This window comes from Pseudophryne corroboree, chromosome 5, assembly GCF_028390025.1.
Source record: "Pseudophryne corroboree isolate aPseCor3 chromosome 5, aPseCor3.hap2, whole genome shotgun sequence".
Classification (NCBI taxonomy): domain Eukaryota; kingdom Metazoa; phylum Chordata; class Amphibia; order Anura; family Myobatrachidae; genus Pseudophryne; species Pseudophryne corroboree.
Window position 1 is genome coordinate 653489091 of NC_086448.1, and position 18270 is coordinate 653507360.

General features: G+C 44.6%; 1 protein-coding gene across 6 annotated transcripts in view; it reads left to right on the forward strand.

Annotated features, from left to right (window-relative positions):
• The window catches only part of DTNA (dystrobrevin alpha), a 546028-nt gene that overhangs the window by 353690 nt on the left and 174068 nt on the right, over positions 1 to 18270 (forward strand). For all 6 annotated transcript variants that reach the window (XM_063923677.1, XM_063923676.1, XM_063923680.1 and 3 more), the window contains exons 7-9: positions 4130 to 4235; positions 7494 to 7660; positions 10425 to 10549. In XM_063923677.1, the coding sequence (XP_063779747.1) occupies positions 4130 to 4235; positions 7494 to 7660; positions 10425 to 10549 (398 nt within the window). The remainder of the gene's footprint in view (positions 1 to 4129; positions 4236 to 7493; positions 7661 to 10424; positions 10550 to 18270) is intronic.

Below are 18270 nucleotides of genomic sequence, written 5' to 3' on the forward strand. Positions count from 1 at the left end.
AGGTACCTCGCAGTCACCTTATAGGGAACAGTGCTCTGTACTAGGTACCTCGCTGTCACCTTATAAGGGACATTGCTCTGTACTTGGTACCTCGCTGTCACCTCATAGGGATCATAGCTCTGTACTAGGTACCTCGCTATCATCTTACAGGGAATATAGCTCCGTACTAGGTACCTCGCTATCACCTTATAGGGTATATAGCTCCGTACTAGGTACCTTGCTATCACCTTATAGGGAACATTGCTCTGTACTAGGTACCTCGCTGTCACCTCATAGGGATCATAGCTCTGTACTAGGTACCTCGCTGTCACCTTATAGGGAACATTGCTCTGTGCTAGGTACCTCAGGGTCACCTTATAGGGAACATTGCTCTGTACTAGGTACCTCGCTGTCACCTCATAGGGATCATAGCTCTGTACTAGGTACCTCGCTGTCACCTTATAGGGAACATTGCTCTGTGCTAGGTACCTCAGGGTCACCTTATAGGGAACATTGCTCTGTACTAGGTACCTCGCTGTCACCTCATAGGGATCATAGCTCTGTACTAGGTACCTTGCTGTCACCATATAGGGAACATTGCTCTGTGCTAGGTACCTCAGGGTCACCTTATAGGGAACATTGCTCTGTACTAGGTACCTCGCTGTCACCTCATAGGGATCATAGCTCTGTACTAGGTACCTTGCTGTCACCATATAGGGAACATTGCTCTGTGCTAGGTACCTCAGAATCACCTTATAGGGAACATTGCTCTGTACTAGGTACCTCGCTGTCACCCCATAGGGATCATAGCTCTGTACTAGGTACCTTGCTGTCACCATATAGGGAACATTGCTCTGTGCTAGGTACCTCAGGGTCACCTTATAGGGAACATTGCTCTGTACTAGGTACCTCGCTGTCACCTCATAGGGATCATAGCTCTGTACTAGGTACCTTGCTGTCACCATATAGGGAACATTGCTCTGTGCTAGGTACCTCAGGGTCACCTTATAGGGAACATTGCTCTGTACTAGGTACCTCGCTGTCACCTCATAGGGATCATAGCTCTGTACTAGGTACCTTGCTGTCACCATATAGGGAACATTGCTCTGTGCTAGGTACCTCAGAATCACCTTATAGGGAACATTGCTCTGTACTAGGTACCTCAGAATCACCTTATAGGGAACATTGCTCTGTACTAGGTACCTCGCTGTCACCTCATAGGGATCATAGCTCTGTACTAGGTACCTTGCTGTCACCATATAGGGAACATTGCTCTGTGCTAGGTACCTCAGGGTCACCTTATAGGGAACATTGCTCTGTACTAGGTACCTTGCTGTCACCATATAGGGAACATTGCTCTGTGCTAGGTACCTCAGGGTCACCTTATAGGGAACATTGCTCTGTACTAGGTACCTCGCTGTCACCTCATAGGGATCATAGCTCTGTACTAGGTACCTTGCTGTCACCATATAGGGAACATTGCTCTGTGCTAGGTACCTCAGGGTCACCTTATAGGGAACATTGCTCTGTACTAGGTACCTCGCTGTCACCTCATAGGGATCATAGCTCTGTACTAGGTACCTTGCTGTCACCATATAGGGAACATTGCTCTGTGCTAGGTACCTCAGGGTCACCTTATAGGGAACATTGCTCTGTACTAGGTACCTCGCTGTCACCTCATAGGGATCATAGCTCTGTACTAGGTACCTTGCTGTCACCATATAGGGAACATTGCTCTGTGCTAGGTACCTCAGAATCACCTTATAGGGAACATTGCTCTGTACAAGGTACCTTGCTGTCACCTCATAAGGATGATAGCTCTGTATTAGGTACCTCGCTGTCACCTTTAGAGAACATAAATTTGTACTAGGTACCTCGCTATCTGTGTTTGTAGGAAAATATACTGTGAGAGCATATATATTTAAGGGACATTTATAAAAAGTGGTGCACACAAAAAAAAGTGCTATAACCTATAGAAACTGATCAGATTATTAAAGTGTAGGTAAAAAAAAAAATGTAGATTTTTACCACAGTTCAGAGGTTCTCAAACACAGTCCTCAAGGCACCCAACGGTCCAGGTTTTAAGTTTATCCATGCTTGGCCACAGGTGACTTGCATAGAAACATAGAATTTGACGTCAGATAAGAACCACTGGGCCCATATAGTCTGCCCCTTTTTTTATCCTTTAGGTAATCTCAACCCTTTTCTAACCTTAGTTCTTTGTAGGTACATAGTCTTCCCTTCCGATTTCTAATATGGCTCCATGTTTCGGGTATCGTGCTACATGGGGGCAGAAGGGACAATTTGTATAGAGACACTTCTGTGAGAAAACAAAAAAGTCTTGACGTAAAAAGCGCCATCAGGAATATTTCTATATTTTGTATAGTTTTTAAGAGTATTAGATAGGACTTTTCATGCTATAATGAACTTTTTGAGGGGACATTAAACTTTATGCAACAAATATTTGGGCATTTTGCCCTATGCGTTCACTCTTTGGTAAAACCTGTCTGCATTCTAGGGGTCTAGTCCTGCTTACAGGGCACTATGTACTTACTTATCCACCAGTTGCTTGTAATGTGGGATTTCCCGAGCATAAAGCAATTTGTTGACGGGTGAATCTCTCCCCACTTTGTAATTAGCACCTCAGTCAGTTTTATTCAACTATCTGTGCTGAGCCATAGATACACCTAAAACCAGGACCGTTGAGGTGCCTTGAGGTTGGCGTTTGAGAACCACTGCTATAGTTAAAAAGAAACCAATGTGCTAAATTACATTTATCTCATCTGCTGTGTCTTATCTGTTGTGGCTTCAGTTCTGCCATATAATGGTCTAATATGGGAACTGGCCCAAGGTTCTTGTGCATGTGGTACACATCAATTTTATTTATTTACATTGTGCTTCTTATAGTTACTTTTGAAGGGAACGTGTTATGGAATAACCTTTTTTGTTTTACATTTTGCTATGATTTTATGTTAATGACATACATTTTTTATTGGCATTATGAATTACTCTGTAATCTAATAGAACATGTCCCTAATTTTCCATATATTCATCAGTGTATGAAAAATATAGGTTATAGCTATCTGAATCGTTTGGAAACTGATGTGTGCATGTTAAACATAGTAACATAGTTGGTGAGGTTGAAAACCTGAGTTCAACCTGAGTTATATTGCATTCCCTATTCTGTTTAGGTTAAAAGGCTATGGGGTATATTCAATTGAGGTCGGATCCATTCCGACATGCATTTGTCGGAATGGATCCGACAAGGCTATTCAATGCCCGTCTCAATTCGACTTTAAAAAGTCTAATTGAGATGAGGGATTGGAGAGGGGGGAGAGCCGCGGGCAGATGGGGGACAGCCGCAGGGAGACGGGGGACAGCAGCGCTGCAGGAGGATGTGGCACAGCCGCCAGACCTCACGTCAGCGTCCACCCAGCTCCAGCAAGCAGGACCTCACTTGCTGGAGCCGGGTGGATGCTGCCATGAGCGGCGGCTATGACACATCCTTCTGCAGCGCTGTGCTGTAGCGCTGCTCCCCCGTCTGCCCGCGGCTCTCCTCCTCTCAGGTCCTTCATCTCAGTTCGACTTTTTTTTTTAAGTCGAACTGAGATGGTCTAAATCGGGGCCAAAACCTGTCGAATTTGTCCCCATTTCCCTCAGAAGTACGTGAATCGGCAGCTATACAGCCAATTCACGTACTATTCGACAAGTCGAATTCCCCGACTTGTCGAATAAAAATGCTGGGGACTGAATAGGTCGGAACCCCTTCCGACCTGAAAAAGTCGAAAACTGACGTCTTTTCGACAAGTCGGCAGTTTCGACCTTAATTGAATATACCCCTATATCCTCGTATATCTTTTTCCATTAGGAACTTGTCTAACCCACTTTTAAACGCATTGACTGAGTCCGCCATTACAACCTTTTCTGGCAGTGTATTCCATACTCGAATTGCCTTTACAGTGAAGAATCCCTTCCTGCGCTGAGTACGAAATTTCCTCTCCTCAAGCCTTAGCGGGTGTCCGCGCTTAGTAAACAACTCACATGATAGCTCCGCATATTTCCCCTTTATATATTTGTAAATATTAAGCATATTTCATCTTAGTCGTCTCATTTCTATTAACTGTATTATATGTATTTTTTCTTTTAACAGAAAAATGTTACCTTAAATTCTTTCTTGGACACACTTATGTCTGACCCACCACCTCAGTGTCTTGTATGGTTACCTCTTCTGCATCGACTGGCGAATGTAGAGAATGGTACGTGGCCATATCACAACCCTCACTTCTTACAAAGAGCTGTACTGTATGTATTTTGACCATTTACCCTGTACTCAATTCTCTTGCTTTGTTATAATTTTTCTCAAGGTTTTTTATTCCTAATAATTTGCCTGCTAGATAGCGCAAGATCGTTAGTCTATTTTATTTTTCCCTTAGCAGATCCAATGGTATTGTCAGGTGATGTTAATTTTAATGGGAGTGTATTGCCTCTGTATACTTAATTAGAACACCAAGCTTTGTAGGTGATTGGCTGTCACAGTGTTACTGGCTCTTAAGGTGTGTACACACGGTGAGATTTATGCTTGCAATTTTGACTATATAATCAAAATAGCAAGAAAAGTTAGTCCAAATCGCAAGGTGTTATACCGATGCGATCCCAATGCGCGGTCCCACAGGGTCGGTATCGCAAGGCTGGATAGACTGTGCAGGCAAGTCAATCTTAACTATGTAGTACTGAAGTATAGTCAAAATTGTCACTTAGTCAAAAGCACACATAAGCAATATTGCATAGTCTATATGGCATAGTCAGAGAATGTAAGATAGCCAATATCTCACCGTGTGTATGCACCTTTAATGACAGGGTCTCAGCTGTGCAGTTAGTTGATGGTGGGTACACAAATGTTACTGTAGAAAAACATATGCAGGGGTCAAATATTTTGAGCAAAAGTACTTAGTTTACTGAAGACCTAACACTGAAAATAAATGCTTTGTACTAGATGACTTTCTCCATCTGTATCGGTATCCTTTTACTAAATCTTTAGAGGTTTCAGTGTAACGCTTCCCATGGGTATAACATTTATGGGATAGTGCTGCTTCTACTGGTGAATATAAAGAGATTATAAAGCTATCAGAAGTTAGAAAAGAAATGTGATCATTTCAATTCTGGAAGCTCCATGCCAAATGCTTTTATACTAATCACCGATGTTTTATGATCATTATTTCATTCTGTATTGGGAGGAGCTATGTGTGTAGGCATCACTGGTCTGTCATTCCCAAGCATCATTGATTGAATTAACCCATTAGATGTGCTGAGCGTTCAATGGGATGATTCCACCGCCGACTCAGTGTTGTTATATGTAGCATGTAGCAATACATTGCGCCATCATACAGCGGATTGTATGGCGGTGTGATGTATTGTTACATCGCATAACCGTATTGCTGGGTTGCGCCAATGGATGGCACGTACCAGGGCCGACATTAATAGTAGTGACACCCGGTGCAATGTATTTAATGCCTGAGCACCAAAGGTATATGCCAGGAAAAGGGATATTGACTTTGCGGGTAAGGGGTTTGGCCTCACATGTAGGGGGCGTGGCATCGTGGCCCGAACCCTTGTTCTTTACTCCAGTAATCCCTGAGATGCAGGCCGCCCCCGGAGACCTGTGTGAGTGCAGTGCCGGCTCCTACACTGTGGGGGACATGTACTAAGCAGTGATAAAAGTGGAGAAGTGAGCCAGTGGAGAAATTTCCCATGGCAACCAATCAGCTGCTCCGTAGAATTGTATAGTATGCAAATTAGAAATGTTACGTCAATGCTGATTGGTTGCCATGGGCAACTTCTCCACTGGCTCACGTCTTATTTTTTATCACTGCTTAGTACATGTCCCCCTGTGACAGGAGCCAGGTGTTACAGTGCAGCATCCAGATCCTGTCACTGAAGAGGAGTTGGAAACTTTGGTGTCACCCCTCGTTGTGATGCCACTGGCATGTACCAGGCTACACTCCTACATCCCAGCTCCTATATCCATGGCTATAATGTATGCCAGGGTGCCCTTAACAAGTATATTCTCCTGTGGTGGCCGCTGCCAGTGGGCTGCATTGCTGACCACACATTGCATCGGGGAGGGGACCCTGTTAACATAAATATACATATAATGTTGTATATAAAATATATGCTGGCTGCTTTAACCTGGGATCTCAGTAAACCAGTCCCCAGACTACCATTGCCTAGTTTCACAGGAGTCTGGGGCTGGGCTACAGAGGAAGGAGAAGTTAAGCCGAATGCTGAGTCCCAGGTGCAGGCGCTCAGTGAAATACAGCGGCGCTGATAATCCCCGGGGTAAGACGGCCATAAAACAATACATGTATGCTTATATGTGTTAAACTCCCCCCACCATCCCTGCTCCCTGATACAATGTGTGGTTGGCGCTGCAGCCCACGGGCAGCAGCCACCACGCCACAGAGGGTGAATATATTTGTTAGGGAAACCCATGCAAGGGTTGCATGTGTTACAGCTAGGAAAGCCAATCCCGGGCCATTTTTTCATCCCGTGTATCGGGATTGAAAAATGGCGGGTTTTAGCTAGGTGGCCGCCCCACACATGTAACTCACCATATACCGGGGGCGGGCGGGAGGGGACCATCCTTTGATCGCTGCTGGCGTCTCCCAGCAGCGCCCGACAGTGCAGCGTGACCTCACGCTGCGCTGTGGACCCGGAAGGAGGAAGCCGGGCAGCGTCTGAGCGTCCTGTGGACGCTCAACGCTGATCCCTCAATCCCAGGGATTGGAGCCTCCAATCCCGGGATTGAATCCCAGCCATTTTTGGGCCTAAATCCCGGGATCCCGCCGATCCCGGGATTGGCCACCATAGTTACAGCCATGGATGTCGGAGATAGGATGTAGGAGTGAAGCAGAGAAGCTGTAGGTATTGTTTAAACATGGTCAGAACAATTTATAGAAAGTAGGTCAGGGGACATTGTTGGTTTCATCCATAGGGACCGATGTATAGTTGGAAGTAAATCTTTTTGCACATATTCCGATATACGTATAACTGAATCAGCAGCATATGCTCCTAGTTTACTACTAGTCATCATCATGAGTGTGTAATAATACCTGCCCTCTCTACTAGGTGTGAACATGGTTTCTGAACCTTACCTCTGTGCGAACGCCCCTTCACCCCCTTGTTCCCCCTCCCTGCTCGTAAGTGAGCAGCAATCAGAATGTGTATGACCCTGCATTCTCGTTATCTCAGCATGCGGACTGCAAATACACACAAAATGCAGTACACTGACTTATGTACAACTCTGCGTCAGCCACATTGTAATTCGGAGTTAGCTTACATTTTGTATTCTGCAGTAGAAGTTATAACCTGGGTGTTATGGGCTTTCCAGTTATCTCGGTAAGAACCAATGTAACACTATAAAGTCATCATTCATCAAGCCTTCACACCACTTCTGTGAACTACTTATAGGTCTTGATTTGTATCTAACCTCCATGTCTGCATGCTTTTTCCCATAGTCTTCCACCCTGTTGAGTGTTCCTATTGCCACAGTGAGAGCATGATGGGTTTCCGCTATCGCTGCCAGCAGTGTCACAATTACCAGCTCTGTCAGGACTGCTTCTGGAGGGGACATGCCAGCGGTTCCCATAGCAACCAGCACCAAATGAAAGAGTACACGTCATGGGTAAGAGAGGGTCCGGTAATTCTGCAACACAGAAGAAACACACACAAGAGTAGACTAACCCAGAAAGATAGGGAATCGGCAGATCATGCATTTGGGGAGAAAGGGAAATCATCACTTGTTTCCTTATAACTCTTACTCCAGCATTCATGTGTGAGTATATTGCAGAAGGGTAAGTCTTAAGACTGCGGCACTGTATATACTGTTCCAAAGTTTGTGATGCCCGGAGGTTTATCACTTTAAATGAACAGCAAGAAGGACTGTTTGAGCTTGAAGTTAGTATGTGATTTCTATATTCCGATATTGTTTTCCTCTTACATCGCTGTTCTGTAGGATAAAGGTTCTGGAACAGGTAGCATCGATTGTGTAAGATTTCAGTTGCAGACATAAATACTGGTGATGGTTGCATTCTTGTGTGAGGATGAGAGCTATAGCTAATTTGGGTCTATTTATAATTGTGGAAACATTCTTTGCTCTAGGAATTAGATTGACAGCAGACACAAGGCCGCATGTAAATGACACGGACTGATGTCAGCAATGTCCAGTTAGAATTGAATGGTGTAAAAATAGAACAATACACATATTGTCAGCATATTTCAGGCAATATCTGCAGCAGTGATGAATGTGGGTTAATGCTGTTTGGAAGTTTAACTCCTTGTTGGTAGTGTCAGATCTCCGCTGCATCAGAGAGAGCTGAGCGAAGCCAAAGGTGATGGGCAGTGCTCCCAGCTATATGTCTGTGCCAGCAGCCTGCTTAATACAGCACTTGGTGGGGGTCTAGGGAGGGAGTCCCACATAGGGAAAGGAGTTTTGATGTGAAAAATTCCTTTACATTATCTTTCCCCCACAATGTTGTTAAATTGCGTCCTCAAGGCACCACAACAATCCAAGTTTTAAGGATATCCATGCTTAGGCACAGGTTGACTTAATTAGTACATCAGTCAGTTTGCTTATACCATCTGTGCACCTGCATGGATAAACCTAAGACCTGGACTGTTGTGGTGACTTGATGACCGCATTCGGGAATCACTTTTTTAAAGTAATTGGAAGTAATAGGAGACCAGCAAATTTCCAATTGTAGAAATCATCAAAAATGTTGAAAATGTTTTTTCAAAAATGGCATTGTTCATAATGTAATCCACATATACAATGTAATTACTTCTGTATCCATATGATACAAACCTTTAGAATGCCATTTGAACAGTAGCTGAGAATTTCATGTCACATGATGTATATTACTATTATTATCATCCACAAGGGTTCCTCAGCGCCCAATTACAGAGTACATAAACAAAATAAAGCGGGAAAATAGTGACTTACAGTTGAAGACAATATAGGACAAGTACAGGGTTTATAGACTTAGCTACAGCAGCAGACAATACTGACATAAGTATCAGGGTGGCAGAAAACCACAGGATTTAGTGCCATCAAAGAAGGTTTAAGTAAGAGAAGGATAAGCACATGAGGGTTGAGCGCCCTGCTCGTGAGCGTATACAATACATCTTCCTCAGTGGTGCACTTAGCAGGGATTTCCTGGTGCCCATAAAACCCGCTAGTGCTCATCTCTTAGTGCCAGAAGAAGCAAAGTGTATGTTTTGTGTTTTGTCAGTTAAAGAGAAGGCCACTTATTTTAAAGAGCGAGACCCAGAAGCCCAGCACTGGCCGGAACTAGGTCAGTACAGGTTAAGTCTCCCTTATCCAAAATGCTTGGGACCAGAGGTATTTTGGATATGGGAATTTTCCGTATTTTGGAATAATTGCATAGCATAATGAGATATCATGGTGATGGGACCTAAATATAAGCACAGAATGCATTTATGTTACATATACACCTTATACACACAGCCTGAAGGTCATTTTAGCCAATATTTTTTATAACTTTGTGCATTAAACAAAGTGTGTCTACATTCACACAATTCATTTATGTTTCATATACACCTTATACACACAGCCTGAAGGTCATTTAATACAATATTATTAATAACTTTGTGTATTAAACAAAGTTTGTGTACATTGAGCCATCAAAAAACAAAGGTTTCACTATCTCACTCTCACTCAAAAAAGTCCGTATTTCGGAATATTCCGTATTTCGGAATATTTGGATATGGGATACTCAACCTGTATCAATTTCAGTTTACTCCGCTAGAGTTAATGGTTTCCTAGTCCCCTCTGCATTTCACTGCAAGGAGAGATGATAGTATTAGTAGCTGATTCTTAATGTGACTGCTACAGTGTAACGGGCAGCTGCAGGTGTCTCCATTCAGCTACACTGACATAAATGTGATTTTCCTCCTCCCCTGTGTGTATCTCTCTCCCTTTCTCCCCATGTGTTCCTTTGCTCTACCCACACCACATACTCACTCACACTTAGGGGTATATTATTTACTAAGATGTGAATATTTTAGAAGTGGAGATGTTGCCCATAGCAACCAATCAGATTATATCTATAATCTTCTAGAAGCAGCTAGATAAATGTTATGTGGAATCTGATTGGTTTCTATGGGCAACATCTCCACTTCTTAAAACAAAACAAAAAAAACACACCTTAGTAAATATATCCCTAGCGCATCCGAGCAGTGGAATGCTAGCAGCAGCATATGCTACCAGCTTACCCGAGTTGAATTTGAAGGTGTTAGTTGATGTTGGAGCATCTAAATATTAGCAGCCAGTTGGGGTTTATCACACTGTGATTGTGGTGTCAAGCTCAGCTCTATATGTAACATGGTTCACGCATTCAATTTGTTGTGTTTTTTTTTGTTCCTTACAGAAATCCCCTGCAAAGAAGCTTACCAATGCACTAAGCAAGTCTTTGAGCTGTGCTTCCAGCCGTGAGCCTCTGCACCCAATGTTTCCTGATCAGCCAGAAAAACCTTTAAACCTGGCTCACATTGTGTGAGTATCACATTAGTCACTGCTGCAGTTATTTAGCTTCGGTTAGAGCTGCTTCCATGAGAAGATAACCTTCTGTGTATTGAACATGCTTGTAATGTCATGCTCTTGAGACCTTTTCAGGGACACGAGATCTTTGTTACTAATTTTAGGTCACTGTAAATTGTGCGCTTGGCCTTGGGTATTTGCCTGGAAACAAACTGCAAGTCTTTTGTATTGAACATCATTCATGCTCCTGATTAACATGTATACAGCAAGGTTATACCAGAATAAAACCTGTTTTATCAACCATATATGAAGCTATATGAATAGATTATTAGTCATTATGTATACCTACATACTCCTTTTTAGCCACTGGACTACCTTCCCCTTGCTGTGACATTCTCATGTCAAAGACTCCGGCACTTCCCCCCCACACCAGCGCTGCACTGCTTCATCTTCCTGCATTGACCACAGGGAAGAGGAGGTGCAGTCAGTGCTTGTGTCATTAACACGTCGCTGTTTTTTCTTCAGATCTGCTGCTTGTCTGACGCAGTGTGGTGTGTAATTCCTACTGGAAGAGCCACTGCAAGGGACCTCCACAGGCACGCTAGCTAGGGGAATGCTTTTATTTTATTCTGATGTGGTAACAGTTCATTGCTTTTATCTAACATATTTTCTCTGACGTCCTAGTGGATGCTGGGAACTCCGAAAGGACCATGGGGAATAGCGGCTCCGCAGGAGACTGGGCACAACTAAAGAAAGCTTTTAGGTCACCTGGTGTGCACTGGCTCCTCCCACTATGACCCTCCTCCAAGCCTCAGTTAGATTTTGTGCCCGGCCGAGGTTGGATGCACACTAGGGGTTCTCCTGAGCTTCTAGAAAGAAAGTATATAATTAGGTTTTTTATTTTACAGTGAGACCTGCTGGCAACAGGCTCACTGCAGCGAGGGACTAAGGGGAGAAGAAGCGAACCTACCTGCTTGCAGCTAGCTTGGGCTTCTTAGGCTACTGGACACCATTAGCTCCAGAGGGATCGACCGCATGGAACTGGCCTTGGTGTTCGGTCCCGGAGCCGCGCCGCCGTCCCCCTTACAGAGCCAGAAGCAAGAAGAGGTCCGGAAAATCGGCGGCAGAAGACATCAGTCTTCACCAAGGTAGCGCACAGCACTGCAGCTGTGCGCCATTGCTCCTCATGCACACTTCACACTCCGGTCACTGAGGGTGCAGGGCGCTGGGGGGGGGCGCCCTGAGCAGCAATAAAAACACCTTGGCTGGCATATATATCACAATATATAGCCCCAGAGGCTATATATGTGATAAATACCCCTGCCAGAATCCATAAAAATGCGGGAGAAAAGTCCGCGAAAAAGGGGCGGAGCTATCTCTCAGCACACTGGCGCCATTTTCTCTTCACAGTGCAGCTGGAAGACAGCTCCCCAGGCTCTCCCCTGTAGTTTTCAGGCTCAAAGGGTTAAAAAGAGAGGGGGGGCACTAAATTTAGGCGCAATATTGTATATACAAGCAGCTATTGGGAAAAATCACTCAATATAGTGTTAATCCCTGCATTATATAGCGCTCTGGTGTGTGCTGGCATACTCTCTCTCTGTCTCCCCAAAGGGCTGTGTGGGGTCCTGTCCTCAGTCAGAGCATTCCCTGTGTGTGTGCTGTGTGTCGGTACGGCTGTGTCGACACGTTTGATGAGGAGGCTTATGTGATGGCAGAGCAGATGCCGATAAATGGGATGTCGCCCCCTGTGGGGCCGACACCAGAGTGGATGGATAGGTGGAAGGTATAAACCGACAGTGTCAACTCCTTACATAAAAGGCTGGATGACGTAACAGCTATGGGACAGCCGGCTTCTCAGCCCGCGCCTGCCCAGGCGTCTCAAAGGCCATCAGGGGCTCAAAAACGCCCGCTCCCTCAGACGGCAGACACAGATGTCGACACGGAGTCTGACTCCAGTGTCGACTAGGTTGAGACATATACACAATCCACTAGGAACATCCGTTACATGATCCCGGCAATAAAAAATGTGTTACACATTTCTGACATTAACCCAAGTACCACTAAAAAAGGGTTTTATGTTTGGGGAGAAAAAGCAGGCAGTGTTTTGTTCCCCCATCAAATGAGTGAATGAAGTGTGAAAAAGCGTGGGTTCCCCCGATAAGAAACTGGTAATTTCTAAAAAGTTACTGATGGCGTACCCTTTCCCGCCAGAGGATAAGTTACGCTGGGAGATATCCCCTAGGGTGGATAAGGCGCTCACACGTTTGTCAAAAAAGGTGGCACTGCCGTCTTAGGATACGGCCACTTTGAAGGTACCTGCTGATAAAAAGCAGGAGGCTATCCTGAAGTCTGTATTTACACACTCAGGTACTAGACTGAGACCTGCAGATAGTGCTGCTGCAGCGTGGTCTGTAACCCTGTCAAACAGGGATACTATTTTACGAACATAAGAAGTCGTCTTATATATGAGGGTTGCACAGAGGGACATTTTGCCGGCTGGCATCCAAAATTAATGCAATGTCCATTCGGTCAGGAGGTTATTAGAGACCCGACACTGGACAGGTGATGCTGACTTTAAAAGGCACATAGAGCCTTATAAGGGTGAGGAATTGTTTGGGGATGGTCTCTGGGACCTCGTATCCACAGCAACAGCTGGGAAGAAAATTTTTTTACCTCAGGTTTCCTCACAGCCTCAGAAAGCACTGTATCATCAGGTACAGTCCTTTCGGCTTCAGAAATGCAAGCGTGTAAAAAGAGACAGCCAGTTCCCAGAATCAAAATTCTTCCCCCGCTTCCTCTGAGTCCACCGCATGACGGGGGGGCTCCACAGGGGTAGCCAGGTACGGTGGGGGGCCGCCTCAAAAATTTCAGCGATCAGTGGGCTCGTTCACAGGTGGATCCCTAGATCCTTCAAGTAGTATTTCAGGGGTACAAGCTGGAATTCGAGGCGTCTCCCCCCCCGCCGTTTCCTCAAATCTGCCTTGCCGACAACTCCCTCAGGCAGGGAGACTGTGCTAGAGGCAATTCACAAGCTGTATTCCCAGCAGGTGATAGTCAAGGTGCCCCTACTTCAACAAGGACGGGGTTACTATTCCACATACCGAAACCGGACGGTTCGGTGAGACCCATTTTATATTTGAAATCCTTGAACACATACATAAAAAAATTCAAGTTCAAGATGGAATCGCTCAGGGCGATTATTGCAAGCCTGGAGGAGGGGGATTACATGGTATCCCTGGACATCAAGGAGGCTTACCTACATGTCCCCATTTACCATCCTCACCAGGAGTACCTCAGATTTGTGGTACAGGATTGCCATTACCAATTCCAAACACTGCCGTTTGGACTGTCCACGGCACCGAGGGTCTTTACCAAGGTAATGGCAGAAATGATTATACTCCTTCGAGAAAGGAAGTTTTAATTATCCCGTACTTGGACGATCTCCTTGTAAAGGCGAGGTCCAAGGAGCAGTTGTTGGTCGGAGTAGCACTATCTCGGGAAGTGCTACAACAGCACGGATGGATTCTATACATTCCAAAGTCACAGCTGGTTCCTACCACACGCCTACTGTTCCTGGGGATGGTTCTGGACACAGAACAGAAAAAAGTGTTTCTCCCGCAGGAGAAAGCCAAGGAGCTGTCATCTCTAGTCAGAGACCTCCTGAAACCAAAACAGGTATCGGTGCATCACTGCACACGAGTCCTGGTAAAAATGGTAGCTTCTTACGAAGCAAAATTCCATTCGGCAGGTTCCATGCAAAAACCTTTCAGTGGGACCTCTTGGACAAGTGGTCGGGATCGCATCTTCAGATGCATCGGCTGATAACCCTGTCTCCAAGGACCAGGGTATTTCTGCTGTGGTGGCTGCAGAGTGCTCATCTTCAAGAGGGCCGCAGATTCGGCATACAGGACTGGGTCCTGGTAACCACGGATGCCAGCCTTCGAGGCTGGGGGGCAGTCACACAGGGAAAAAATTTCCAAGGACTTTGGTCAAGTCGGGAGTCGTCCCTACACATAAATATTCTGGAACTGAGGGCCATTTACAATGCCCTAAGTCTGGCAAGGCCTCTGCTTCAAAACCAGCCGGTACTGTTCCAATCAGACAACATCACGGCAGTCGCCCATGTAAACCGACAGGGCGGCACAAGAAGCAGGATGGCGATGGCAGAAGCCACAAGGATTCTCCGATGGGCGGAAAATCACGTCTTAACAGTGTTCATTCCGGGAGTGGACAACTGGGAAGCAGACTTCCTCAGCGGACACGACCTACACCCGGGAGAGTGGGGACTTCATCCAGAAGTCTTCCAACTTTTGGTAAACCGTTGGGAAAGGCCACAGGTGGATATTGCGCCAGGTCAAGGGACCCTCAGGCGATAGCTGTGGACGCTCTAGTGACACCGTGGGTGTACCGGTCAGTTTATGTGTTCCCTCCTCTGCCTCTCATACCAAGGGTACTGAGAATAATAAGAAAACGAGGAGTAAGAACAATACTCGTGGTTCCGGATGGGCCAAGACGAGCGTGGTACCCGGAACTTCAAGAGATGATCTCAGAGGACCCATGGCCTCTGCCGCTCAGACAGGATCTGCTACAGCAGGGGCCCTGTCTGTTCCAAGACTTACTGCGGCTGCGTTTGACGGCGGGGCGGTTGAACGCCGGATCCTGAAGGAAAAGGGCATTCCGGAGGAAGTCATTCCTACGCTGATTAAAGCTAGGAAAGATGTAACTGCAAAGCATTATCACCGCATATGGCCGATGTATGTTGCTTGGTGTGAGGCCAAAAAGGCCCCAACAGAGGAATTTCAACTGGGTCGATTTCTGCATTTCCTACAAACAGGAGTGACTATGGGCCTGAAATTAGGCTCCATTAAGGTACAGATCTCGGCTCTGTCGATTTTCTTCCAGAGAGAACTAGCTTCACTACCTGAAGTTCAGACGTTTGTTAAGGGAGTGCTGCATATTCAGCCCCCTTTTGTGCCTCCAGTGGCACCTTGGGATCTCAACGTGGTGTTGAGTTTTCTTAAAATCACATTGGTTTGAGCCACTTAAAACCGTGGATCTAAAATATCTCACGTGGAAAGTGGTCATGTTATTGGCCTTGGCTTCAGCCAGGCGTGTGTCAGAATTGGCGGCTTTGTCATGTAAAAGCCCTTATCTGATTTTCCATATGGATAGGGCAGAATTGATGACTCGTCCCCAGTTTCTCCTTAGGGTGGTATCAGCTTTTCACTTGAGCCAACCTATTTTGGTGCCTGCGGCTACTAGGGACTTGGAGGATTCCAAGTTGCTGGACGTAGTCAGGGCCTTGAAAATTTATGTTTCCAGGACGGCTAGAGTCAGGAAAACTGACTCGCTATTTATCCTGTATGCACCCAACAAGCTGGGTGCTCCTGCTTCTAAGCAGACTATTGCTCGCTGGATTTGTAGCACAATTCAGCTGGCGCATTCTGCGGCTGGACTGCCGCATCCTAAATCAGTAAAAGCCCATTCCATAAGGAAGGTGGGCTCATCTTGGGCGGCTGCCCGAGGGGTCTCGGCTTTACAACTTTGCCGAGCTGCTACTTGGTCAGGGGCAAACACGTTTGCAAAATTCTACAAATTTGATACCCTGGCTGAGGAGGACCTTGAGTTCTCTCATTCGGTGCTGCAGAGTCATCCGCACTCTCCCGCCCGTTTGGGAGCTTTGGTATAATCCCCATGGTCCTTTCGGAGTTCCCAGCATCCACTAGGACGTCAGAGAAAATAAGATTTTACTCACCGGTAAATCTATTTCTCGTAGTCCGTAGTGGATGCTGGGCGCCCGTCCCAAGTGCGGATTGTCTGCAATACTTGTACATAGTTATTGTTAACTAAAGGGTTATTGTTGAGCCATCTGTTGAGAGGCTCAGTTGTTTTCATACTGTAAAACTGGGTATGGTATCACGAGTTATACGGTGTGATTGGTGTGGCTGGTAAGAGTCTTACCCGGGATTCAAAATCCTTCCTTATTATGTCAGCTCGTCCGGGCACAGTGTCCTGAGGCTTGGAGGAGGGTCATAGTGGGAGGAGCCAGTGCACACCAGGTGACCTAAAAGCTTTCTTTAGTTGTGCCCAGTCTCCTGCGGAGCCGCTATTCCCCATGGTCCTTTCGGAGTTCCCAGCATCCACTACGGACTACGAGAAATAGATTTACCGGTGAGTAAAATCTTATTTTACATAATGTGTTTGTGTTTAAGTAGTTTTCTTGTTAGTATAATTATAGCTTACTGATTGGTATATACTCATGGTGTTGATAATTTGTTGGGTTTTCCCAAAGGTTTCCAGAGACCCTTTCCACTAATCTTTCCATCCCATCAACTCAGTTTACTCATGATTGTTCCTGTTAAGACTGTGGGGCAGATGTATTAACCTGGAGAAGGCAAAAGGAAGTGATAAACCAGTGATATGTGCAAGGTGATAAAGGCAACAGCCAGTCAGCTCCAATATGTAAATTATCAGATAGGAGCTGATTGGCTGGTGCCTTTATCATCTTGCACATATCACTGGTTTATCACTTCCATATGCCTTCTCCAGGTTAATACATCTGCCCCTGAGCTCCAGAAGGCAATATATTGGATGTTTTAATTTGGAATGTGTGGTGTGATACATTTTCTAATTGACTCTTGACATTTTACAATAAATTGGTCCTAAACATATATATATAGCGGTATTTGTTGAGACCTTGTTTTGCGCTAAATAATAAAAAAGCTACACCTTCGAGAAATACCTCCTGTTAGACGAGGTATTGAGATCAAGATACACAGAGTAGGGGATTCTCCAGGGAGCTATAACAATTCAATTGGTACAGTTTCTCAAACCACCAAATACATCTTCACCAAAAACATATAAAATATTTTTTTATTGTTATAAAACAAATAATTAATTATTTGACATTGTTAAATACATCCATGATGCAAGTAAATAAAAGATTTTTTTACATAAGATCATTCACATCAGTTGTACAAAAAAATTATTTTGACAATATTTCACAGAATTTATCTCTGATGATATCAATAATGTTGATTGAACATCCAATATTTATCAAGATTGTTCAAATGTACATCCTGACATAATTTGACAAGTTGATTGGAACCCAACGCGTTTCGTCCTTAGGACTTCATCAGCGGTTAATATCTAAGTGGTTTTCGAGAAATAAGTACGTTTACAGCCCAGTATGTTGGTATTCTATAAGTGCCGTAACACCGACATACATAACCAATTCTTGCATTAAAGGCAATCATCACTGGGTTTTTCTCAGTGCATCAAATACAATATGGAGATATCTATTTTCTGTTCATCAACATAGGGTATCTGGAAAACCTTCATCATATATATCATGTATCAAATTATATATACTTAAAGGAATAGGAATTAGAAAGAGGAGGGAGAACAGGAATCCCCACATAATCAATATTTATATCTATTAATTAAAGAAAAAAATGAACCATATACTGTACCACGTTCCCATATAGATTCAATTTCATGGGCAGCCATTTAATTACTAACCCATTTTTAGTGAGTGTTATTAATAATAGGATACAAATACGTTCTTATTTCTTAAAGTGGTACATTATTACATTGGGTGTACATACCAGTTTGACTTCATCGGCAAACAATCAATAATTAAAATAATATGGAGTGCTGTAACAATCCCTATAACATAAGGAATACAATAATATCACCATGGATTTGTTATAACAAATAAACAATAAGGAATTACA